This window comes from Garra rufa, chromosome 11, assembly GCF_049309525.1.
Source record: "Garra rufa chromosome 11, GarRuf1.0, whole genome shotgun sequence".
NCBI classification, from domain to species: domain Eukaryota; kingdom Metazoa; phylum Chordata; class Actinopteri; order Cypriniformes; family Cyprinidae; genus Garra; species Garra rufa.
Window position 1 is genome coordinate 46,407,856 of NC_133371.1, and position 27,383 is coordinate 46,435,238.

General features: G+C 36.8%; 2 protein-coding genes and 1 long non-coding RNA gene across 3 annotated transcripts; all 3 read left to right on the plus strand.

Annotated features, from left to right (window-relative positions):
• Nucleotides 1-267: 267 nt before the first annotated feature.
• On the plus strand, nt 268-2,982 carry LOC141346055 (uncharacterized). The gene is made up of 2 exons (XR_012357130.1): nt 268-742; nt 1,236-2,982. It is a non-coding gene; the product is annotated as an uncharacterized lncRNA (long non-coding RNA).
• Nucleotides 2,983-3,949: 967 nt separating this feature from the next.
• LOC141345933 (uncharacterized) lies at nt 3,950-9,023 on the plus strand. Its single transcript, XM_073850854.1, has 3 exons — nt 3,950-4,809; nt 4,985-6,176; nt 6,652-9,023. Exon 2 carries the CDS (start codon nt 5,095-5,097, stop codon nt 6,127-6,129), a length of 1,035 nt encoding a protein of 344 aa, XP_073706955.1. The 5' UTR covers nt 3,950-4,809; nt 4,985-5,094; the 3' UTR covers nt 6,130-6,176; nt 6,652-9,023.
• An 8,199-nt stretch (nt 9,024-17,222) lies between these two features.
• On the plus strand, nt 17,223-27,033 carry ugt5f1 (UDP glucuronosyltransferase 5 family, polypeptide F1). The gene is made up of 2 exons (XM_073850396.1): nt 17,223-17,280; nt 21,134-27,033. Exon 2 carries the CDS (start codon nt 21,160-21,162, stop codon nt 22,741-22,743), a length of 1,584 nt encoding a protein of 527 aa, XP_073706497.1. The 5' UTR covers nt 17,223-17,280; nt 21,134-21,159; the 3' UTR covers nt 22,744-27,033.
• Nucleotides 27,034-27,383: the final 350 nt, after the last annotated feature.

Consider the following 27,383-nt stretch of genomic DNA (forward strand, 5'->3'; position numbering starts at 1 on the left):
TTTTCTTGACAATTAAAAAGTAATGCGTTACTTTACTAGTTTCATGGATTTTATGTAATATTATTACATAACTTGCATACTAGTAATGCGTTACCCCCTAAAACTGCTTTGAGGTTTGCTAAGCAACTCCTTCTGGAAAACAAACATATGCACTCTTGGCAAATATGCGGTGGGCTGAGCGAGTTCCTGCCTTCGTCACTTTGTCTTGTGCAACTCCAAGAGAATCTAAAAAAAAAAGCAGATCATATTTCATAAGGGTGGGAAGAAATGGCAGCTGTTAGAGACATGTATGAAGGACTGGATGTTGAAAACATGACTGAAACAGCACAAAAGAGACACAGAGAGACACAGCTGAATGAAAATCCAAATGTTCTCTTCAGAATTTATTGTCAAGACCGTCTGCATGTTCTGCTCTTCAGACCCTCGGATGACGGCTGGTGGATAAATACACTTAAGGATAATTATAACGTAATCTCTGCTCAGTGGACTTTCAAACATGCTGTTAACCAGCCAACTCGACACGTGATGAATCTCTCTGGCAATCGAGGTGAGCTGCAAAGATTCTGTGATGAGTTTCCAGACAATCTGCAGATGTGTAATGCCCAAGTCCATGAAACTGAAAATCTGAGAGCAAGAATAGAAGAGCTGGAAGAAACAATAGAAGATCTGGAAGGAAGAATACAAGATCTCAGATTAGAAAACAGAAGACTGAGACAACAACACATCAGAGATTGGCTGCAAGGTGCAAGTTACAACTATTCAATACCATCACATTTACGAGCAAATGTTGTAGAAATGGTTCCAAATGTCATAAATGAATCATATCAGACAAATGTGAGTGTCTGTTTGATTCAGTTGTTAAATATTAAACTCTCTTTAAAAGTCATGCTAACTGACCGGAATGAAATATTGGTCTTGAATATACGAAATGAAGCAAACTGTGACACTGTGTTTGTTTTTTTTTTCTTTCATTTCATCTGTTTTGTGTTACGGTTTGTTCTAGAGATCTTTACGAAATCATGAAAATTTAGCTGAATAACATTTCAGATGTTATATCATACCTTCAAGAAGACCATTACAAGAGATACACTAAACATATATGAATATACACTATTTGAGTGAAATAGTGGTAATTCATCATCTAATAACAGCTGTTCTGTTTCTGTTCTATAATAATAGACATATGAGTGTGTGAATATACAGTAATTGAAGTTTATTTCTTTCATCTCTTCCAGAACAAATTTTTCCTCAAGAAAGAAAGACATCAAGATCTGCGTCTTTTTAGACCAGCGGATATTTCAATATATCACCGTGTATTCTACCTTACTCAGTGCTGTTATGTTTACATGCACAACTTTTGTTTCAATCGGACTGAATTCATTCATTAATGAATCTCTATGTAGTGTTTATGAACGCTATTGAAAAGGGTTAACGATGTGCGCGTTCTGTGCGTCATACGTCATTAAGCTATTCTGCGTCATTGCACATGCGCAGTGCTTTCAGTTTCGGTTTTCAAATCGTGTTTACATGCACTCTCAAACAATCCACCCTTACAATGCGATCGAAATTTCATTCAGCTCGAGCTCAGTCGGATCGATTAAGGTGTTTACATTTAGGCTTTTCAGTCGGATTGAGCCATTAATCTGATTACTAATTGATTATTTGAATGCATGTAACGTAGCCAGTATGTGTTTTCATTCAAGCCAATTTCTATATAAACCTTACAGTAAACCTTAAAGGGGTCATCGGATGCAAAACTAACTTTTATATGTTGTTTGAACATTAATGTGTGTTGGCAGTTTGTGTACACAACCACCCTACAATGATAAAAATCCACCCAGTAGTATTTTTTAATCTTTAAAAGTAATATTCCCTTTTTAAAATCAGGTCATTCTCAGCTCCTTGTGGGTGTGACGACACACAACATAGGCCACTCCCACAATAGTTGATTGACATGAGGGTTACCTTAGCCCCACCCTCACCAAGCTGAAACAGACTTCGATTGCCATTGTGTGACTCAGATGCAGACAAGAATGTCTCTGATTGAGCGATTGAGGTGTTCTGTTGTTGGATGTAATAATGAACACAGCAGTCGTCATTTACTGAAGACGCATTTCCTTTTTTAAAAGGAAAGCGCCGATCTCGATCAACATATGCCTCTGCGAATCGTTCCTGATTCAGCTTCACCCACAGCAGAAGTGAGTATGAAGGTTTTTTATGCATCTTTGTGAATGATCTTTCTTAATAATGTGCTTGTTGGCAAGTTTTACCGCTAAATGCAGCTAAAGTAAACATTACATGTCATAATCCCAGAGAGGGGCGGGGCGACCAGAGCTCGTTTGCATATAAAGGGACCATGTCTTAAAATGAGCTGATTTTGACAAGGTAAAAGGCTGTTTTTTTACACTACTATTGAGAATTTTTAACCAAAGTATAGTATAGACTTTTCATTAACACCCTAAAGAATCATATGAACTTGTGGAAAATGGGCATCCGATGACCCCTTTAAAATCTTGACTACAATAAATATCTAACAGACCTACCCTTGGACAACTATCCCTAGTCTATTTTGTAGTTGTGCTTATATTGTGTATATATGCTTACATATAAGTTTCTTATGTAATACTTTTTTTTTTTTAAAGTGATGCAATCAATGTCAACAAAACCTTTACCTTGTGTGTTTTACATGCTGAATTTGTACATTTGCCCAAGGTTTCAGAGAAGCAATATATGAATTAATATGCATTTCTCCATTTTACATCTCTAAACTATATAGACAGAGCATCATAATCTGAAAACCACACTCACTGTGAAGCTGCCTCCTTGTCATTTCTGACTTATAATGTGAGTAAGAAATCTAAAAAAAAATCTTAAAAATGAAAATGCTTTACAGTGTGTGAACACAATGTGTTTTCGATATTGATATTGCTACATACCCATTTCAATGTATGCTTTAATAAAAAAAGAAGCTTGCACTTGCAATACTTGCTTTGTTATGATGAATAAGTAACAGTTGTGAAAGTTAGGTGCCTGAATTTGATGCTATATAGTCAATCATTAAGCTTAACAAGATGGCATAGAGTGGAGAAGAAAGCATGTTGCAACATCAAACAGAGATGTTACAAAGACTATACAGTGAAGAAAAGGAAGAACGCTAGATGCAGACAGCAGCATAAGCGACAGAGGAAAGACATCTGTCATGAGATGTTGATATGTAACTGGACCTCCTCAAAAAGATGTATAAAATAGGTCTGAGGAGTAAACCACTCTTCTTCCCAGTGTGAAGGACACCTGATACCCTATCAAAGAGTGCTTAACAGTATCTCCAGTATTGCTGTTTAGAGTTTGTTTTTAGAACTTGTAGCTTAGCTGATTTTTATTTTTGCATTAAAGGAGACGTTCACTTCCAGAACAAAAATTTGCTGTACCATATTTTCCAGACTGCAACTCACGTTTTTTATCTTCCGAAATGTGCTATGATTTATATTCCAACGTGACTTAATGCCTAATGCCAAAAAAAGCAAAATGTAAACACTTAAAAGCTGGCATTTAAAGGTTTCTATAAATATATTTCTCCTGTTTGTGTAACGAGTAGGCATCACTGAGTTCCCCTTCATTTCAAGAAGAGGTTCAGAGAGACTGAGACGGCAAGTGAATTTAGTTTGTGTTCTTTATTTTACAAAAGTACAACGTTTCATGGTTATTTTGAAGGTACACAATTAAAAAATAGACCGTTTTGAATAATGTCTTGTTCTTATCTGACGGATATCATATTTTTCAGCTGAAACTTGACATTGCAGCCTCTTCATCATCAAAGTAAATGAGACAACTAAACATACAAAAGGTATTTGGTGACTCAATGTAACTTGTCTGTTGTACAATATGTAGGTTTATATGTAGGTTTAAATGGTTCATTTTTGAAGTGTTTTCCTCAAAAAACATAATTTCTTTACGACTGAAGAAAGAAAGTCATGAACATCTTGGATGACAAGGGGGTGAGTACATTATGTGTACATATTTGTTCTGAAAGTGAACTTCTCCTTTAACTGCTTTGTTTTGTAACTATGACCCCTTCTAGGGTAAGGCCGCAACATAATTGGCAATCAAAGATCCTTTATACGTTAATTTACAGAACCACAAGTAAACTTCAGGGGTGAGCAAAGGCCAAAACAACAAACAACCACCAAACAAACTTCTAACTGGAAAAACTAAATTCCCTAACAAAAATATATTACCATAACTCCTGTTTAATGAAAAACAGGAAATGGCATTAACCAATTGAACGTGAAGCAAAAGATAAACTTGAAGAAAAAGCTAAAGATCTGGAAGGAAAGACTGAGAATCTGGAAAGACAAACAAAAGATCTGGAAAACAAAACAGATGAACTCGAAGAAAAAACAAATAATCTGGAAAACAAAATAGGAGAACTTGAAAAAAAGAAGAGAGATCTGGAATACAAAACACGTGTGCAACTCAAAAGCAAAATTCACACTGCGCACACTACCACAAGTGCAATCACAGGTTGAGCAGAGCTTCCTCGTCAGATACAGCAGATCCTTTTATTGCCACTCCTTGGTCCCAATAACACCAATCAGAACTGGTTGGATCACTTTGGTTGGATTCAATCCTGTGAAAGAAAGGGCGAGACAAAAGAGAAAGAAAAGACCAGGAAAACTAGACAATATGTCTCAACGACGTAACACTAATAAAACAAAGGTTGCCTCCCATGAGACTTTACTTATAACTACAAACTGAGCCTCAAACAAGAACAACCACGGGAGTCTTCTAAGAACTTTTACCTGTCGACTGGTGAGTACTTTATATTTTACGCTACCTGAATAATCATAGGGTTAAATGTATAAAATAAAAGGGCACACCAAGGAACAAGTGCTAGTGACTGTAGTCTGCAGAAACATGTTCATCTGGTCACTGAATAAAATATTGTCTGACTGAACAAAAGTTCCTATTGTCTTGTCTTGTACAGTCACTAGGGTTTACAAGCGTGCCGTGACGCGGTATCGAAAGGTTTTAAACATAACCTTCTCAACCTTCACACACCAGCAGCAGTCAAAGACAAGGCTGAATATTAGAAAAATGGCTGATTATGAAGTAAGAATTTACAATCTGGAAAACAAAACAAGTGAGCTTACAAAAATGAAAAGAGATCTGGAAAACAAAACAGATGAACTTGAAAGAAAGAAGAGAAATCTGGAATACAAAACAGATGAGCTTGAAGAAAAAGCAAAAGATCTGGAAGGAAAGACTGAGAATCTGGAAAAACAAACAAAAGATCTGGAAAACAAAACAGATGAACTTGAACGAAACAAAAGAAATCTGGAAAACAAAACAGATGAACTTGAACGAAACAAAAGAAATCTGGAAAACAAAACAGATGAACTTGAAGAAAAAACAAACGATCTGGAAAACAAAATAGAAGAACTTGAAAAAAAGAAGAAAGATCTGGAATACAAAACACATGAGCTGGAAGAAAAGACAGAGAATCTGGAAAGACAAACAAAAGGTCTGGAAAACAAAATGGATGAACTTGAACGAAACAAAAGAAATCTGGAATACAAAACAGATGAACTTGAAGAAAAAGCAAAAGATCTGGAAGGAAAGACTGAGAATCTGGAAAGACAAACAAAAGATCTGGAAAACAAAACAGATGAACTTGAACGAAACAAAAGAAATCTGGAAAACAAAACAGATGAACTTGAAAGAAAGAAGAGAAATCTGGAAAACAAAACAGATGAACTTGAAGAAAAAGCAAAAGATCTGGAAGGAAAGACTGAGAATCTGGAAAGACAAACAAAAGATCTGGAAAACAAAACAGATGAACTTGAACGAAACAAAAGAAATCTGGAAAACAAAACAGATGAACTTGAAGAAAAAACAAACGATCTGGAAAACAAAATAGAAGAACTTGAAAAAAAGAAGAAAGATCTGGAATACAAAACACATGAGCTGGAAGAAAAGACAGAGAATCTGGAAAGACAAACAAAAGATCTGGAAAACAAAATGGATGAACTTGAACGAAACAAAAGAAATCAGGAATACAAAACCAATGAGCTTGAAGGAAAAACAGAAAATCTGGAAAGAAGAATTCAAAATCTCGAAGCAAGATTTTAGCCCTGATCAGAAGACTCAGAAGTGATGATTGAAGTGCGTGACATGAGGTACAATCAATACAATCACATTCTTTTAAAATTAGCAAATATTATAATCAATAATAAATACTCTTTGTTACCTCTATATTAAAACTTCATAAGTCATAAAGCTATAACTAACTCTTACAACTTTACAACATTAGTCACTAATTAATGTTTTGAGACTGTGTCTGTTTTATATTTTATCTAGTTGTGTTGTGTTAGTGTTTGTTCCATCAGAAATATTCAAACAAATAATGAAAACAGTGCCAATCCCGTCTCACCCACCATAAACTTAAATAAAATCCAGGGAAAACTTACATCATGTGCCTTCAAGAAGACAAATACAAATGCAAATAATCCAAGATACACTAACACAAGTCAAACATCTCCATACTACTCTTATTCATGTGCATTTGTGTGCTGTTTTCCAAAGAGTTGATTACTTGATAATAAGGTGACGAACGTAACAGCAGTTTATTTTTGTTTTATCTCTTCCACACAGAGTCCATGTTTACAGCTGATGGGAGCTCATGAAGACCTCAAGTTTTGACCAAATTTAAAGCAGTAACACTTTTGACAAAAGCCAATCTCTGTAAAAACCTTATATTTATATATCATTTCTATATAAACCTTAAAATCTAGACTAAAAACCTTTACTACACTGTTTTGTGTTGTTGTCACAGTGTGTTGGGGTAAGTTGTCACAATGAATCTTGCCATTAAACTATAATGTATTGCAGTGTGTGTGTGTGCGTGCGTGTGTTTGCACATTACTAATAGCCTGTCACTAAAAATATAGTTTATTATTATTATTTAAATGTTACTGAGACTTTTTGGGGGTTATGTTATGGAACCTGTTTAGCACTGCTTTTGCAGGAGTGATGCATTCACTTGATTGAAGAAGAGACCTTTTTTATTTGTGTACACTCTTAAAAATAAAGGTTCAGTCAATATAAGGTTCTTTTAAGAACCATCCCTTTCTTACCATTTTATAATCTGAAGAACCTTTTTTCACCACAAAAAAAACCTTTTGTGAAACGGAAAGGTTCTTCAGATGTTAAAGGTTCTTTAAGGAACCATTCAGACAAAATGGTTCTTCTATGGCACCGTGAAGTACCTTTATTTTTAAGAGTGTAGTTATAGTCCAAATAGTTTATTCAGAGCAACCATCAGAAATATAGGAGCCCAACTGATGCACAACAGCTATTATTTAAACAGATAATTTGGTGTATTCATCCAATCAAAAATATAGCGATAAAATATAATGATTATAGTCAGTGTTGGGAAAAGTTACTTTTAAAAGTAATGCATTACAATATTCAGTTACTACCTAAAAAAGTAACTAATTATGTTACTTAGTTACTTTTCATCGAAAGTAATGCGTTAAGTTACTTTTGCATTACTTTTTAAATCTGGGCAGAGCTTGTTTGTTTGTTTTTCTATTTTTGGAAAATCTAAAAGCCTTTTTACACCAAAAGCCTCAGAGAAAAGTAAATTGACGTCTGTAGACCACAGAGGAAAATGTCAACTCTTCAGCAATAAAAAAAGGAAAACAAATTATCTTGAGTGATTTTTGCTTATTAGTATGGATGAATTGGATCATCGAAGGTCGGCAGCAAAGACATCAGTTCATAAAATGGGATTAAATACATAAAGGATATTTATATTATTGAACATTTAATTACTGCAGGTTTGTGTTGAATTTCACTGTTATTATTTATTTTGATGAACACTGTATCTGTTTTTTTAGTGAGTGAGATGAATTAATGCATGTTCACATTTATTCTAGAACTAAAGTAACATCTCACTCACAATTTCTCTCAACATGGGGACATTGCTTATTTGAAAAAGTAACTCTTGTCAATTTTCTTGTCAATTAAAAAGTAACCGATGTCTTTGCTGCCGACCTTCAATGATCCAGTTCATCCATACTAATAAGCAAAAATTACTCAAGATAATCTAACATTTGTTTTCCTTTTTTTTTTTTTTATTGCTGAAGAGTTGACATTTTTTCTTCTGCGGTCTACTGTACAGACATGAATTTACTTGTCTCTAAGCCTTGGTGTAGAAAAGCTTTTTGATTTGTAAAATATAGAATTTTTTATATTAAAAACAAACAAGCAAGCCCTGCCCAGATTTTAAATGCATTAATTTACATAAAAAAGTAACTAGGTAACGTAATTAGTTACTTTTTAGGGAGTAACTCAATATTTTAATGCATTACTTTTAAAAGTAACTTTTCCCAACACTGCTAGTAACTTGGAATAAGTAATATTATTACGTAACTTGCATTACTTGTAATGCATAATCCCAACACTGCTTATAGTAGTGATTAAACTGGTGATGTTAACTAACCCCGACATAACTTCCTGAATTAACAAAAAGCAGGAAATGTGTTTTTGGCTGATTTTTTATTTCACATTCATGTTCATGTGCATGTCAGAGTTGGAATTCAACATTAAACAACAGCTGTTCTGTTTTTTTGAGAACTGATTTGTGTTTACTATGTAATAACAGACATACAATGCCTATTACAGGATTACAGCAGTTTCATGTTTTATCGCTTTACCCACATAAAAATCACCTCCCATCGTGAAGTCTTTTATGTTGTTGCACTTTATTTTACTGTGCTAATTAATTTTAAAATACTGTGTGATTGCATGGTTGGGCAAGACAGAGTATAGTCTGACTGTCTGATTAGTAATTACTGTTTGATTGCATAGTAAGGTAAGACAGAGTATAGTCTGACTATCTGTACTGACGTAAGAATACCCTCAGCGAGAGGCTGGGAAGAGCGCTATACAAATCGTAATACTGTGTGATTGCATGATTAGGCAAGACAGAGTATAGTCTGACTGTCTGATCAGTAATTACTGTTTGATTGCGTAGTAAGGTAAGACAGAGTATAGTCTGACTATCTGTACTGACGTAAGATGATTTTTATGCTTTTTATGTGATGTGATGTGATGTTCTATTGTGATTTTAATTCCTTTTTATGTACAGCACTTTGAATTACCATTGTGTATGAAATGTGCTATATAAATAAACTTGCCTTGCCTTGCCTTGCATTTCTGAGCATGCCCTCTGGTTATTAGCGATGGCAAGATGAGGTTTGATTAAGCTTTAAAGCTTTGCATCCTTCCGGCCAGATGTTCTGAAGAGTGATGCATTTTTCAAAACTTAGAATGGGTGCTAGGAACATGGGCTGTGTTTCCCGAAAGCATCATTAGCTCACTATGGTCACAAGTTCTGTAGTTACAAATGGGTGGAACTTGCAACCATAAATGGTTGATGGTGCTTTTGGGAAACGCAATTATACTTTTGGGTGATTCACTGGATGGATTCGTCATCTGTTTGCCTTGCACAATCACAAGGGTTTATAAGCATGAAGTGTTTAACAGGAGGTTTTAAACGAGACCTTCACCAGCACTGACTACAGAGATGGCAACTCCAATAGCAGTGGTCAGAGACATTTATGAAGGGATAGATCATGAAGCACCTTTATTTTTAAGAGTGCATTTTACAATTTAAAGTTTAGAGTCTAGAGTGAAGTATAACAGACATTTGAGATCACAAATATAACAGCAGGTTATTGTTTTTCTCTTTCAAACAGATGCCCTGTTTTCACCTGATGAGAACCGGAAAAGACCTCAAGATCTGCATCTTTTGACCAGATTTAAAGCAGATCAAATATGAATATATTGTGTTTCTAATCTCTACAACATTTAACAGAACTTTATAATTGTCAGGATTGTGTTCTGTTTTTTGTCCTGTTCTATCTTTCCTAGTGTTTTTCCCCCTCTGTTTCTAGTTGTTATGGTTTAGTCCTTTTCTCCCCCCTTCTAGTTTTTGTCTGTGTTAGTTCAGTCTTGCCCATATTTGTATTTCCCCCTCGTCATCTTGTTAGCTTGTTTGTGACCATGTCTTGTTTTTCAGTGTATTGTTACATGCTGTGTTTGTTTCCTGTTTTGATTTACTTACTTGATTCACTTTAGTGTTTAATTTTGTTTAATAAATTAGAGTTTTCATTTACTCCTGGATTCTCCGTGTTTTCCCCTGGCTCCTCTCACCAAGTACACCACCAGCAACTGTGACAATAATCACACACATTTTATTATAGTGTATATTTCTCAGAGTGTGTTTTAAATAATTTTCCATATAAACCTTATATTTCTATGTATGTTGTAGTCTTGACTACAATCTAATTTTGGAAAAATGGAATCTGAATAATTTAATAATTAAAACAAATCTAAAACTCCAATCTACATTTTATTTTAATACATATTAAACACTAAATTCTTCTAATTTATGTTTGTGTGATTTTGCACTGCAAAAAATGTTGTTTGTCTTGTTTTCAGCCAAAATATCTAAAAATTCTTAAAGTAAAAATTATTGTCTTTTTTTAGCTTAAACGAGCAAAATAATCTGCCCTCATGTTTCAAGCAAAAACTCACTTAATTTTGACTTGTTTTGTCTGAGAACAAGAAAATAATTTTATTTGTCCAGAAAATGCTTCTTGATTTAAGAATTTTGGCTGGAAACAAGACAAAAATTCTAAGTAAGAAAAACATATTTTGCCATGTGTGTTCACTTGTTATATATATATATATATATATACACACACACACACACACACACACATGACATTTTAGTAATTTGAGTTCTTTATGCAGTTTCTTTTGTTAGGGTAACACAATTCATGTGCAAACAAAAAAATCAAACTGTGAGATCATTTTACATGCAGAATTTGAGCACATTGAATTTTTCACAATACATAAAATGAAATAGAACAGAATGCATACTCTTTTATAATGAAAATAGATTTCTTTAGTTGATCCAGTGTTTAAATTATTTAATTTGGAAACCAAAATTATGACTGGCACATTTAAGTTTTGTAACACCTGGAATCAAATTCCATTTTCAAGCACAGCACAGCAAAAACTTGCTTAGAAACACAGGAAATACTGTCCTACAAAAAGAGTCCGGTCTCTATAGACACAGCATTAAATCTAGATGACAGCACCCTCTTCTGGACTAAGTTCGTCATGAGACCTTGCTCAGACAGTTGTGTATTTACATGGTAAAAGTTGGTTAAACAAAGAAGAATCATTCATGATTTGAAATTGATTGAAAATCATTCATAATTCATAAATTACATAAACATATTTGCAAAACATTATGACAACCTGCCTGGTTTATTCAATCGTCACTTCATATCTTCCTTCATTATATAATAAGGGTATCACATCGGGTTAGTTTTACTGTGCTCAGTTCAGAACCAATGTATAGTACAAAAATATCATGGTATTAGATTTTAGTTTGGGGAAGAGAATACATAAACTTACAAACAAACAAATGAACAAATTTTTTTTTAAATTTAATCTAGTTTAAGATACTCTGAAGTAGCAGGCAGATGATGAAAACTAGTACAAACACAAGAAAACGTACTCGGTTACTTTCGTAACCTCGGTTCCCTGAGATACGGGAACGAGTACTGCGTCTGAAAGACGCTTATGGGAAAAGCTCCTTTTCTCCTGAGACTGAAGCATTTCAATAACGCAGTGTAACTGCACGGCCATTGGTTCGTGCAGTGTTAAAGAAACGAACCAATGGCTCGGCAGCGGAGATGCACAAACCTATGGCGATGATTCGCGCCCGATCGCGCCAAAAGGGGCGGAGCATCTGGCTATATAAGCGAGCATTTCGCCATAGGGAACTCAGGTACTTCGACTGAAGCGACGACTGAGTCGTGCAGCTACCTAGCACGGCCAGCAACGCAGTACTCGTTCCCGTATCTCAGGGAACCGAGGTTACGAAAGTAACCGAGTACGTTCCCTTTCGATACTTTCACTCGTACTGCGTCTGAAAGACGCTTATGGGGAACCAGTACAATCCCGCCGTTGCTAAGGTAGAGGAACGACTAACATGACCCTAGCACTAAAGGGCTAATAAGGGCCAATTTGTTCGATCAGATAGCCTGATAAACATCCGTTCCAAGGAATAAGTACACTTGGAGCTCCACAGAGGCCAAGATGCACTATATATAACATACTGGTAACAACATACCACTATGTGGAAAGGACCCGAGTCTGTAAGACTGGAACGTCCAAGTTATAGAATCTAGCAAATGTGGACGGTGAGGCCCAGCCTGCCGCCGCACAAATTTCTGCAATGGAAACCCCACTAGACCACGCCCAAGACGAGGCGATGCCCCTAGTCGAATGGGCCCTTACTCCCATGGGACATTGTAGGCCCAAAGAGGAGTAAGCCAGCGTGATGGCTTCCACAATCCATCTGGATAATCTCTGTTTTGTGACCGAACACCCCTTGGTGCGGCCACCAAAACATACAAACAGCTGTTCTGACTGCCTAAAAGGGGCAGAACGCTCCATATAACATCTCAGAGCCCTGACAGGGCAGAGAGGGTTAAATCCCTGGTCTTGCTCCGCAGGAGGAAGAGCCAAAAGGGAAATAATCTGGTCTCTAAAGGGTGTAGAGAGACTTTTGGGAACATACCCACGCCTTGGCTTCAGGATGACCTTGGAGTCATTTGGCCCGAATTCCAAGCAAACGGGGCTCACAGAGAGCGCCTGTAAATCACCCATGCGTTTGACTGATGCTAATGCCAATAGCAGGGCAGTCTTCAACGTCAGGGGGCGAAGGCCTATGGACTGAAGCGGTTCGAAGGGAGGGCTTTTCAGGGCCCTCAATACTGTGGGTAAGTCCCAGGACGGAACCGTGACGGGGCGAGGGGGATTAAGCCGCCTTGACCCCTTTAAAAAACGAACGACCAAGTCGTTTCTTCCCACAGATTGACCGTTTACCAGGTCATGGAATACCGCTATAGCTGCAACATAGACCTTGAGCGTAGAAGGGGATCTCCCCTTATCCAACAGCTCTTGCAAGAAGGACAATATCACAGATATGTCACATAAAATTGGGTCCGTACCGCGGGTGGAACACCAGGCGGAAAAGACAGACCACTTGAGATCGTAGAGCCGCCTCGTAGAGGGTGCTCTAGCTTGTGAAATAGTACTCAAAACCGACTCAGGGAGACTTAAAGGCTCCCGTCTAGAGCCCAAACGTGCAGCGCCCACAATTCCGGTTGGGGGTGCCATATCGTTCTGTTCGCCTGTGTTAAGAGATCTCGTCTCAGTGGCACGGCCCATGGTGCTCTTGAGAGCAGCCCGGGAAGATCTGGAAACCAATGCTGGTTCTGCCAGAATGGAGCCACTAACAGGACTTTGAGTTTCTGTTCCCGCACTCGCCTGATGACTTGTGGCAGCAGAGCGATAGGAGGGAATGCGTATAACAGGAGATTGGGCCATTCTTGGGTCAATGCGTCCTGTTCCTTCGAAAAATAAATTGGGCAGTGATGATTGTCTTTTGAGGCGAAAAGATCTACTCGCGCCTTGCCAAAGACAGCCCATATTTGCTGAACCGTGTGAGGGTGAAGCGTCCATTCGTCTGAGGAGACGTTGCTCCGAGACAACATGTCTGCTCCCTGGTTCAGTTTGCCTGGCACATGCGTCGCTCTTAGAGAGCGGAAGTGCAGCTGAGCCCATGTCAGGAGACGTTCTACCATCGTAAATAGACGTCTCGACGAGAGGCCCCCTTGGTGATTTATGAAGGACACCACTGTCATGCTGTCCGAACGGACTAAGACATGGTGACCCTTCAGTGCAGGTAGAAGGGTGTGAAGGCCTAAACATACTGCTAGCATTTCCAAGCAGTTGATGTGAAGGCGACTCTCCGCTTTCGACCATAGGCCGAAAGCAGGCTGGCCGTCGCACAGCGCCCCCCAACCTAAGTTGGAGGCGTCTGTCGAGACCGCTTTCCTTCTGACCACCAAGTCCAGGGGAACGCCCTGTTCCATCCATTGAGCGCACCTCCAAGGAGCCAGGGCTGCTATACAGGCCCGATCTACCTTGATGCGCTGGCGTCCCAAACGCCACGCTTGAGGAGGAACCTTTGGTTTCAACCAGAACTGCAGGGGGCGCATTTGAAGCAGACCCAACTGAAGTACTGGAGATGCTGAGGCCATAAGGCCGAGCATCTTCTGAAAAATCTTGAGTGGGCGAAGGGCTCCTATTTTGAAGGAAGCCGCGAGCCTGCGAATGGCTTGGGCTCTCTGCGGCGCAACTGCTGCCTTCATTTGACGTGAGTCGAAAACTGCTCCCAGGAACGCAATGCGTTGGCTGGGAGACAGCACGCTCTTGGCAAAATTGACCTTGAGTCCTAGGCACTCTAAGTGGCTGAGGATTAAGGCTCTGTGGTGTGTGTCAGGCTCGCTCTCTGACTGGGCTAGGATGAGCCAGTCGTCCAGATAGTTCAGGACGCGGATTCCCATCTGTCTCAGAGGGGAAAGTGCTGCGTCCATGCACTTTGTAAACGTGCGAGGGGCTAACGACAGTCCGAACGGAAGGACTGTATATTGATATGCCACTCCCTCGAAGGCGAATCTCAAGAATTGCCTGTGATGGGGGGCGATCTGAATGTGGAAGTATGCATCCTTCAGATCCAGTGAACAAAACCAGTCCCCTTTGCGTATCTGCGAGAGGATCTGTTTTAGTGTAAGCATTCTGAACGGCCGTCTCATGAGGGCGCGATTCAGCTGTCTGAGGTCGAGGATGGGACGTAGGCCGCCATCCTTCTTTGGAACGAGGAAGTAACGGCTGTAAAAACCTGACTCGCTCTGTGTTGGGGGGACCGTTTCCACGGCGCCCTTGGCCAACAGATTCTTTACCTCTAATCGCAAGACGTCTGCGTCTTTGCTGCGAACTGAGGTGGTGATCACACCATGAAAGCGAGGAGGTCTTCGAGCGAACTGGAGTACATAGCCTCGTTCTATTATACCCAAAACCCATTTTGACACTCCGGGGATGGCTTGCCATGCCACGGATCGTGTCGCTAGGGGCTGCAATGGTTCGCACAGCTGTATGCTGTCTGAAAGCATTGGAAGAGGAAATTTGCTCTTTTCTTGAAAATGTTTGTTTTTTATTTTTCCCGCTATCACAGCGGTTTGCTGTAAGGGCGCTGATACAAAGGGCCCGTGAGTTACAGCTACATTGTTTACAAACATGAGTTCCCCTACACTCGGAACAGAACGGAGTGTAGAAGGGTTCAAAAGAGGCACTTTGGGGGCTGGTCCGGCTGCTGCGAGACTTGGCCCCTCCCTCTTCCTGCTGTTGAGATCAGGAAGATGCTGGCGGCGCCTGGTCCAACACCACTCTTGGCCGAGGTCCCTGGCGCTTGGGGAAGGGAAAGCGCTTGGCTGGGCGTGAACGTGGACGGAGCTCCGTCTGAGGAGCTGGTTGCGCAGCTGGGGGCGTGGCTTTTGCAGGCTGCTGAGTCGGCGCCGGCTTGGGGCGACTAGGAGCCGTTGCGGAGCTTGAGCGTTTTGGCAGAAAGTGTCGCATGGCTTGGGACGATTTCTGCGCCGCGGTGAAGCGCTCCGCGAAACCCTCAACAGCTGGGCCGAACAGGCCGGTCGGCGAGATGGGGGAGTCAAGGAAGGCGACCTTATCCGCGTCCTTAATCTCCGTAAGGTTAAGCCACAAGTGGCGCTCCAGCACCACTAAATAATTTAAGGCTTTAAATTATTTGTAAATCTCTTGGGAGAAACCAAAAACATGTAATGTTCTGAATGTTGGCTTGTGTTCTGTAATTTTCTTCCATTTTTTATTTTATTTTATTTTCTCTGACAGTTAGTGTTGGTGTAATGATGTGAATATGTAATACTTGTTCTTGTTAATAAAGCAAAAACATTGTATATATATATATATATATATATATATATATATATATATATATATATATATATATACATGCAAGCGCTTTAAGGCATTTAAAAAAATATGGAAAATATGACATTATTTAGCAAGCTTGTAACCACAAATCAATTATTTAAAAAAGCATTTTTTTCAAATCCAGGTCATTTACCATAGCCCCTAATTATGCAGAATTTTAAGGCTTAGTAAAACTTAAACAGATGAGTTATAATTGACAGGAAGGAGAAAAATTACCTATATAGACCAAAACCACTTTTTGTACCAGGCTGTAAACATTTTTTTCTGCTGTGAAGTTGGGCATTTTAACATGGGGAGATTAACTGCCTTTTGCTGCTTGGTGGTACTACCATCCCTCCAAGTTTCAAGAGGGGGTCCAATGCATGCAGTTTCATGCTCATGCATGTTAAGTTATTTACACTGTTAAAGATTATCATGCTAAACATGGCCAAAGTTTCACATTTTGGACATATAACAGAGTATTTCTGTGCCGAAGACACACTTTCGGGTTTCTTACAAGTTTCGGAAAGTTTTTTTCGATCACGGCTCTTCATGACTTCCTGAAAGGTGGAACTCCTTGTATGGGCATTTCTACCGGAAGAGCGCGCCAGCGCAAACATAGACCGGACTCGCTTCATTCAGCTGCACACTCGAAAAGAATGTTTCTGAAGAAGTGCTGGTTTGGTTGTAAGGCAAAGATAACGTTTTACATTCCCAAGAACCCAGCGTTACGTTAACAGTGGATGCAGTTTGTTTTTCCGGGGCAGAAATTGAGTTTTGCAAGTGTGTTTGTTGACAAACGTTTTATAAACAAGGCCCATCTTTCTTTTGTAAATATGATAAAACTAAAAACTTCTTGGAGATATGAAGGATGCAGCACTAGGCTACTCTATAGGTACTTAAGATTAACATAAGATTGGGTGAAACTGTGTGTTATGCCCCCTTCCAAGTCTTTACGATGGTTTGGTCTGCACCATCAAATTTTACGTGAAGATCACACAATTACAAAATGGTTTCACGCTTGAACCCCAAAAAATGAAAAAGCTGACTATTTACTATAATTCTCTTTCTAGAAATTTAATTTTGTTTGCAGTATTACAACATTTTATACAATCAATATGTTTAATGTATAAAGCGCCGTGTAAAAAAGAAATATAATGTTAATATAATGTTAAAAGAAATATAATGCTTATGAATAGTAATGACGCTCCAAGAAAGTGTCCAATCATCATAGATATGACGTAATTAATATTCATGAGCTCCGCCTCCGCACCCGCCCACTCAAACCCAGAAGCGCCCCTCACGCTGTTCACCGCTATACTGTTGTCGCTCTCTGTTCAGCTGGTAAGTTCATTTATATAATATGTTAAGAACCATAACAGCTCTTACAAACAACCAAGGGTGGACACGCTTAGTTTTAGACGGTGGAAATGACTGAAACATTTTTTACGCCATCTGAAATGAGCTTCCATGTTGTCAGCTCCGCCAAACAGGATTCAGACAATCGTTGTTGTTTGTGTGGATCGTTGTTTTATTGTTGTATTTAGCTCTGTACACATGAACACGTTTTGACATGCTTAGTGCTTTCCACCAAAAGCAACGTTATGGACACCGTAAAAGTAAGAAAACCGAGACTTTGTTTCCGGAAATAGATATAACTATTCACTTTGTAGCAAGAACTAAACTCCCTTCATCATTTTATGTCCGTAAATAGCACTAATGTTTGTTTATTTCGAGGCTTATCAAAAAATGACCATGGTAATCATAAGTACTACAGTTACTGTAAAAAACACTAATATATGATCTTTATCTTAAGTATAGCCTATTTATTTACTTAAATTTACTGACCACAACGTAGCAATAGTGCCTTATACCAAGTTGTATTGTAGTAAATATAATTGTTTATTTAACAAGTGTGTGCATATGGTTCAAAGCAAGCTTTGAAATAACCTGGACCAAAATTTACTGTCAAAAACTATACACAATTCGTTTTAGTAGATCAGTATGATTAAATCAGTAGTGCTTAAAGAAAAGCTTCAGATATTAATACATCGTGTTTTATTTATTGTGTGTGTGTATGTGTAGTGTGCTTGACTGAACACAGTGTTTAATGATCATAGATTGACGACTGATATAAAACTCCACTGTGAAGACTGGACACGTCCTGAAACAATAAATAAGGCGTCTACCCTGACAAAGGCACACTGTTAGGAACATCTTGTATTGCTTTGGAATGCATCATGGGAACATTTGTAAGAGGTGTAAAGATACTCCAGGGCAAAATCTAAAAAAAAAATGTAACAGAAACGCATCAACAATTACCAAGGCAGAGAAACTACAGCACGGAGTGTCAAATATATTATTTTGTAATGGAAATAGACTTTTGTTAAAGGATGACGCCACTTCCAGAATAAAAAAATCCTGATAGTAAGTCTTTCTTTCTTCAGTTACAAAGAAATTACATTTTTTGAAGAAAACGTTCCGGGATTTTAAACATTAAATAAGACGTTTCCCCTACAAAGGTACACTGTTAGGAACATCTTGTATTGTTTTGCAATGCGTCATGGGAACATTTGTACTGCAGGATGTGTAAAGGTACTCAAGGGCAAAACCTATCTAAAAAATGTTAATCCAGGGTGTGGATCTTTAACTTGCTGTTTGATTATGTCTGCGTTTCCAAGTCCTGTTGCTTATGGAGTTCACATGAGCAGGTGTTCTGGAGATTGTGTGGCAGATTAAAGCATACATTGTAGAATAAGCTGAGTCTTAAGATATATTCTTACTGCCTCACAGCCCAAAAGGAAGTGCTGTCCGTTAGTTGTTTTGTTTCTAAATGTCTGATTACACAAGTGCAGTACTTGCAATATGAGGTTGTGGTTGTTTAGGCCAAGGTCACTTTGACTGCAGTCTAGAGTAAATTTAACAGGATTGTTTGACCCTTGCACTAAGGTATTTCATAAATTAGATTTTAATGTTTTTGTTTTGGCATATGTGACTCTGGACCACATAAAGGTCAATTTATCATCTGAAAGCTGATAAATAAGCGTTCCATTGATGTATGGTTTGTAAGCTAGGATAATATTTAAAAAAACAAGAACATCTTTGAGAAAATTGCTTTTAAAGTTGTTCAAACGAAGTTCTTAGCAATGCATATTACTAATCAGAAATTAAGTTTTGATATATTTACGGTAGGAAATTTACACTATCTTCATGGAATATAATCTTTACCTAATGATTTTTGGCATAAAAGAAAAATCATACAATGTATTTTTGCTGCAAATATACTTGTGCTACTTATAAGAATGCTAAATTTAAAGTACTTTTAGTGCATTAGCAGATGCAGAATAGTATTTACATGAATTATTTATCTTAAAGTCAACATGCAACTGCATTTGCCACCCATTTGACCTCTATAATATGATGCATGTAAGGTAAGATGATGAAAACATGGCAAACATGGCAAAAACATTTTTTATTTTTTTTTGTAAAAAATATATTTTTTGCAGTTCGTAACGTAGCTAATTCTAAACAGTATGCAGATGATATTCAAAAAAGTGCATGATAAATGTGTCTCTGGACCACAAAAAGTAGCACGGATATATTTGTACGATACATTATATAGGTCAAAATTACACATTTTTCTTTTATGCCAAATATCATTAGGATATTACGTAAACATCATGTGCTATGAAGATATTTTGTACTTTTCCTACCATAAATATATCAAAACTTAATGTTTGGTTGGTAATATGCATTGCTAAGAACTTCATTTGGACAACTTTAAAGGGGTTAAACTTTAAATTTTCTCAATATTTTTATTTATTTTTTATTTTTTTGCACACTCAGATTCAAGATATTTAAATAGTTGTATCTCAGCCAAATATTGCCATATCCTAACAAACCATACATCACTGGAAATCTTATTCAGCTTTCAGATAATGCATAATTTTTAATAAAAAAAAAAAAGAGACCCTTATGGCTGGTTTTGTGGTCCAGGGTCACATATTAGGACACTTTAAAATACCATATGACCTGCTCTTTAAAATAATGTGTAATGATAAATGCTTCACACTCAGTAGGACCAGAAATATGAATTAAGAACATGAACAGAGTTTGTTTTGGCTTGTATTCATGTTATTGTGTAGTTACTTAGGTGTTTGCTGAATGTTCCAAAAAGGAACTGGAACCACCCAAAACTCCAATAAAATCCTATAAAGTTTCCTGGTGACACAAATAAAGGTTGCGCAAGAACGTGTCAGGACATAGTCTGTGATGTTTTTTTTTTTTTTTTTCATGCCGAAACACATCAACAATTACCAAGGCAGAGAAACCACAGCACTGAGTGTCAAATATATTATTTTGCAATGGAAATAGGCTTTTGTTAAAGGGTTACGCCACTTCCAGAATAAAAATGAAAAATATGTGTGTAACAGTATATTGGATCCGTGCAGCTCTTAAAGTGGCCACAAGTAATATTCATTCTGCCGTCTCTGTGCTTTATGCTGATCAAACAAGAAAAGACAGACATAATCACTAACTTTTGTTGTTTTTATAAGAAACAAAGCACGTTTAAATCTTAGATTTCCAAAAAAAACTCATTTGTATTTTTTTTTATTGTATTGCTATCTTTAAATTAATCATATAAAGTTCCGGACCCACTCATAATCATCTTAAATAATTGTGATTATAACATAATCAGGCAACCATACCTAAGGCCCATTGAAACTGCATTTTTAACTTTTAATCCGCTGAGCACTTTTGAAGTCCACTATATGGAGAAAAATCCTGGATTTATGAGAGAAAGACATGAACGCCTTGGATGACATGGGTTGAGTAAATTATCAGGATTATTTTTATTTTTGAAGTAGAATAATCCTTTAAAACAATATATTATGCCATGCATCCTGGATTTAAAGAGCCTTGAAAATTGTGATTTTTAACCGGCAAGGCTTTAAAGCACATGCAAATAATGCACTTTTATGATTGCGAATAAGTGCACGGTACTGTGAGTGAATGTATGTCATGTTGTACGGTATATTGAGGCACACTGTAGCTAATACAACGGTTTTTTAAAAAGCAGATAGTGGAGACATTTTAATCATCCACGATCAAAAATCGTCATGTGGTACACCCAACTTACAGCATGTTAGAGAGCAAAATGTGCCTGATAAATATCAGTTGTTTGTTTGTCTTTCAGACAGATGTTTGTGCTCCTCATATAAGATGGATTTGATCTTTACTGTCTCAAGCGTCATTCTTACCCTGACCTTCCCAGTGCATTGTGGGAAAATCCTGGTGTTTCCTCACGAAGGCAGTCACTGGGTTACCATGAACGTTATGCTCCGGGAACTTCACTCCAGGGGCCATCAGATCACCGTAATACGGGCCCTCGACGCCTGGTTCATCTCTGAGACTTCGCCTCACTACGTCTCAATGACCGTCCCGTTTTTACTGGGTGGAGATGATGAGTTTTACAGCAGTTTTGTTTCTAGACAACTGCAGATCCGTCGGGAGCGTCAATCGGCGTGGACCAGGATCAAACTGGACATGGAGCTCAAGGAGAAATTCTCCGAAATGCACAGGAAGATTTGCGAAATGGTGATTTATATGATTGAGAAAGATCCCAAGCTGTTGGAACAAATCAAACTGGCTAATTTTGACTTAATGTTAACCGATCCAGCAAACGGAGGCGGCGTTGTTCTCGCACACTATCTGAATTTACCTCTCGTTTTAAACGGCCGATGGACCGTGCATGGAGAAGTGCATTTTGCGATCGCACCGTCTCCTCTGTCTTACGTTCCCTTCCCGCTTTCCCTGCTCGCAGATAACATGAGTTTTTTCCAGAGGACGTACAATGTCTTGTTTTACACCCTTCGGCTTTTCCTTTACAAGCGCATCGTTGGTCCTCATTACAGCGCTTTGTGCGAGAGATATTTTGGTCCTGATTTGCACTATTTTGAGTTATTTCAAGCAGCTGATATTTGGCTCATGGGGGTTGATTTTGTCTTTGAATTTCCTCGCCCAACTATGCCAAATGTCGTTTACGTCGGAGGTTTCCAATGCAAGCCTGCGAAAGAGCTTCCGAGGGATCTTGAGGATTTCGTGCAAAGCTCTGGAGAGCATGGCGTCATTATTATGTCTTTGGGAACATTAGTAAGCCAGCTTCCTCTTGATATAGCCGACGAAATAGCGTCTGCGTTTGCTCAGCTTAAACAAAAAGTGATTTGGAGATATACAGGAGACAAACCTTCTGCTTTAGGCAACAACACTTTACTTGTTAACTGGTTACCGCAGAATGATCTCTTAGGGCATGCAAAAACAAAAGTTTTTGTGTCTCATGGAGGCACTAAAGGTATTTTTGAAGCTATTTATCATGGTGTTCCTATTGTCGGATTGCCGCTGGTTTTTGATCAGGAGGACAACCTTTCAAAAATGAGATCTAAAGGTGTAGCCAAAGTTGTGGACATTGCCTCCATAGATAGACATATTTTCAAAGATGCCTTACTGGAAGTGCTTACAGAGCCATCCTACACAAAGAACATGCAGAAGCTGTCTGGACTCCATAGGGACACGCCATTAAATCCATTAAACAGTGCTGTTTTCTGGATTGAGTTTGTTATGAGACACAGAGGCGCTGCTCACCTGCGCACTGAGTCTTATAAAATGCCCTGGTACTCGTATTATAGTGTTGATGTTGTAGTGTTCTTGGTGTTGATTGTCTCTTGTACAGTTTTTATTGTATTTAAAGTGATCAGATGTTTGTGTTGCAGGTTATGTGCAAAAAGAAAACGAGCGAAAGTGGATTAAATGGTCACCACTAAAACATTAAAGTTAGAACTAGTTCCTGGTGATCATTAAAAATGTAATCATGGTGTTAGAAAATGTATTTGTTTGTATTTTTATTGATCACCGGGATGGGCCACATTATTATTGTATAGTGTAAAAATAAAAACTTTATCTTTGATATCTTGATATCAAAATCTAACATTTACCAAAAAAATAATAATAATAATTTGTTTACCAGAATAAGATGGGTCACACACAATGCATGCTATTTTTTAGTACTAACCAGAATGAGGTATTTCACATAAAATATGTTTACATATAGTCCACAAGAGAAAATTGTAGTTTGCACCCCTTTGATTCTGAACACTCTGTTGCCTGAATGTTCCACAGATGTGTTTCTTGTTTAGTGATATTTGTTCACGAGTCCCATGTTTGTCCTGAACAGTTAAACTGTCTGCTGTTCTTCAGAAAAATCCTTCAGGTCTCTCAAATTCTTTGGTTTTCCAGCATTTTTGTGTATTTGAACCCTTTCCAACAATGACTGTATGATTTTGAGATCCATCTTTTCACACTGAGGACAACTGAGGGACTCATATGCAACTATTACAGAAGGTTCAAACACTCACTGATGCTCCAGAAGGAAAAAACATGCATTAAGAGCCGGGGGTGAAAACTTTTGAACAGAATGGAGATTTATGCATTTGTCTTATTTTGCCTAAATATCTACTTTTATTTTCTTTTAGTACTGGCCTTCAAAAGCTACAGAAGATACTTGCATGTTCCCCAGAAGTCAAAATAAGTTAAATTGACCCTGATCTTCATAATCTTAATGCATGGTTTTTCCTTCTGGAGCATCAGTGAGTGTTTGAACCTTCTGTAATAGTTGCATATGAGTCCCTCAGTTGTCCTCAGTGTGAAAAGATGGATTTCAAAATCATACAGTCATTGTTGGAAAGGGTTCAAATGCACAACAATGCTGGAAAACCAAAGAATTTGTGAGACCTGAAGGATTTTTCTGAAGAACAGCAGACAGTTTAACTGTTCAGGAAGAACTAGGGACTCATGAACAACTATCACTAAACAAAAAAACACAGCTGTGGATCATTCAGGTAACAACACAGTATTGAGACTTTTGGGGGGGATAATTTTCTGTAAATTCAACTATTATTTGCTCTTGTGGACTATATGTAAACACTTTTTATGTGAAATATCTTATTCAAGTCAGTAGTAAATAAAAAAAATACAATGCATTTTAAATTATCTCTCTTATTTTGCTAAAATAATTAACATTTTGTAGATTCTGTAAGCTTTTGATTTCAACTGTGAATTAACAGCTAATTAAAGTTCCAAAATCTGTAGTGAAATCAATGATTTTATGCTAAATCAATATAGATGATTTTCTATTTATTGTAAATATTGTGTTTCATTATTGAATTTTGGGGCAAAGATTTTCTGACATTGTGAAAATGTGTAGAAAGATTTCCATGTGTCCACAGAAATTGTATGCATTTCAAATGTACAAATTTAGAATAAATTTGGAAGAAAAGAATAAAAGCTCCTACAGACCCATACACATTAAAAACGTTTACATTTTAATATAAATCCAATTAATGATACAAATGTACCTTGTGATTTCTGATTAAATGCAAGATCTTAAAGTAAGCATGAACCCATTTAAAGTGCTTCTGTAATGTTATATACACTACCAGTCAAAAGTTTTTGAACAGTAAGATTTTTAATGCTTTTAAATTTGATCCAAAGTACAGCAAAATATTGAAATATTTTTAAATGTAAACTTTAAACTTGGTTACTATTTAAAATAACCGCTTTTTATTTGAATACATTTTAAATTGTTTATTTTTAATAAGTTTATTTATTTTTAATAATAATTAATTTATTCCTCTGATCAAAGCTAAATTTTAAGCATCATTACTCCAGTCTTCAGTGCTGCATGATCCTTCAGAAATCATTCTAATATTTTGATTTGCTGTTCAAGAAATATTTCTTCTTTTTCTTGTCCTTATTAATGTTTAAAACATTTGACAACATTTTTTTCAGGATTCTTTGATGAATAGAAAGATCCAAAGATCAGCATTTATCTAAAGTAAAAAGCTTTTGTAACATTCTAAAAAGAAATTAAAGGAAAGAAATTATAGAACTTAATACTTTTATTTTGCAAGGTTTGATGATAAAGACATTTAGAATGCTGCAAAAGATTTCTATTTAGGATAAATGCTCTTCTTCCTGAAAAAATATTCACATATTTATAATAATAATAAATGTTTTTGAGCAGTAATTCAGAATATTACAATGATTTCTGAAGCTTCATGTGACTGGAGTAATCATGCTAAAAATTCAGCTTTGAAATTATAGGAATTGCATTATAATATTTGTTAAATTAGAAAACAATTATTTGAAATATTAAAAATATTTCAAAATTGTACAGTTTATCCAGTACGTTGGATAAAATAAATGCATGCTTTAATGCTTTAAAAAGCATAAAAAAAATCTTACTGTGTACATAATGTACTTCCAAAAAAAAAAAAATGGTTAATGATGACTTTCGTACCAACTTTAACATTAGTAACCATCACTGCCTGGTGTCAGAGCATTTCTTTAGAATAACATGCACTGATGAACCGTTCACATTAAGACCAGCGATATGCATTCAAAAAATAAAAAGAGTCAATTTAATTTCATGTTGACTTTAAGATTAGAATGATTCCTTCCACTATTATCCCTTCCAGAAACCATTAACACATCATTAGAGTGGTTTTGTCCCGTCTATAATTACGCTGATGTATTACAGTGACCTGCGGGACTCTGGTTTAATAGAGGTGACACTCAACCTACTTATGCTGCGGTTACTGTTCTGTAATGACTAAAAGCGCTTTAATATCTAACAGCGTTTAATCACCGCACCGTGTCTTCAAAGCAATTACAGCTGATTCTAAGGATAACAGAGCTTTTAAATGCTACATAAGTCTGCTTGACAGTCAATTAAAGAGTTTTGCACCAGAGGAAGCACTGAATGTTGTCCTTTTTTATTTTTTTATTTTGTGGAGTTAACACTCCTGATACAAAAGATAATGTCTACAAATGTATACATTGAGTCTAGTGTAAAATTCAAATGCAGGAAGATGCTTAGATACACTGTTGTATAAAAAAAATCAAGAATTTTCAGCAGTTTCATAAGGAGCTGAAATTTTATGCATATAAAAATATGTAGAATATTGTTTTTGTTCTGCATTACAGTACTTTATTTGCATTTCTCAATGCAAAAAAAGGCTAAATGCAAAAAAAGCTAACTTTTTTTTTTCTTTTTCCAAAATTCATGTTCCTTTTGTATGAAGATGTGAAATGCATAGGCGTCAAAATTAGGCTTCTTGTTAATCAATCACAAATGTTGTCAACAGTTTAATTTAAAATGAAATAATAATCCCATTTTTTTTTTTTTTTTAATTATGCCTTTTGCTCTTTTACATGCAATTAAATAATGGAAGATTTCCATGCAATTAAAAAATATGTAGAGGATTGTTTTTGTTTTGCATTACAGTACTTTATTTGCATAATTTTTCAATGCAAAAAAAAAAATGCTAAATGCAAAAAAAAACTTACTTTTTTTTGTGCAAAATTCATATTTTTGTTTGTTTGAAGACATGCAATAAATAGGAGTCAAAATTATGCTTGTTAATCAATCACAAATGCTGTCAACAGAGTTTAATTTAAGATGAAATAATCCCATAAAGTGTTAGTCCCCCCCCCCCCAAAAAAACTTTTATAATAGTATTGACTCGCCGTCTTGTTGATCTGAAGCTGTGTGACTATTTTTTTAAGGATAATTATGCCATTTGCTCTTTTCCATGCAGTTACAATGAATGGTACATTTCAAGGTTTAAAATGGACACAAATCACCAAAAATGTGGTCCACCAATGCTTAAATTCAAGTGTAAAATTCAAATGCAGGAACTCGCTCGGATACACTGTAATATAAAAATAACATGCAAACAAAAAGTAAAAGCAGATTTGACTTTAAAACACAATCAAGAATTCTCAGCTGTTTCCTTTCAGAAAGTTTGTCACTGTTTGGACATTGTTTTTTTTATGCATTTAAAAAATGGGTAGAATATTGTTTTTGTTTTGCATTACAGTACTTTATTTGCATCATTTCTGAATGTAAAAAATGCTAACACTTTGTCACTGTGTGGACTTACATGCATATTATTTTGATGGTGGTTGTAATTATTGTATGATGGGCATTGATTCCTGAATTCTTACATAAAATAATATTGCAACTCTGGTTTCTCATAATTGTTGTGCTGACTCTGAATTGTGATTTTAAAACCCGTACTTTCTAAAATGCGAGGCAGTTGTAAAACAGGCACTTAATAACAGCAATAATCATGTCAGTCAAATGCAACACGCTTTCAGCTGCTGTTTGTGTTTCCCTCCATGCTGTTCTGTGCTTAAACTTCAATTAGACAGTAATGGCTGAGAGTACTGTAAATGTCCATTCGTGAAAGTAATTTGTGGGAAAGGACCATTAGTCATGATGATAATCATTAGTCCTGACTAATGGAACCTGTCATTCATATAAAACTAACACTTTACGTTACGGTGCTCATATTACGCAGAATAAAATGTGCAGAAATTGCAAAAAT

Excerpts from the sequence above, each read along its gene's own strand:
- LOC141345933 (XM_073850854.1), top strand. The coding sequence starts at position 5,095 with ATGGCTGATTATGAAGTAAGAATTTACAATCTGGAAAACAAAACAAGT.
- ugt5f1 (XM_073850396.1), top strand. The coding sequence starts at position 21,160 with ATGGATTTGATCTTTACTGTCTCAAGCGTCATTCTTACCCTGACCTTC.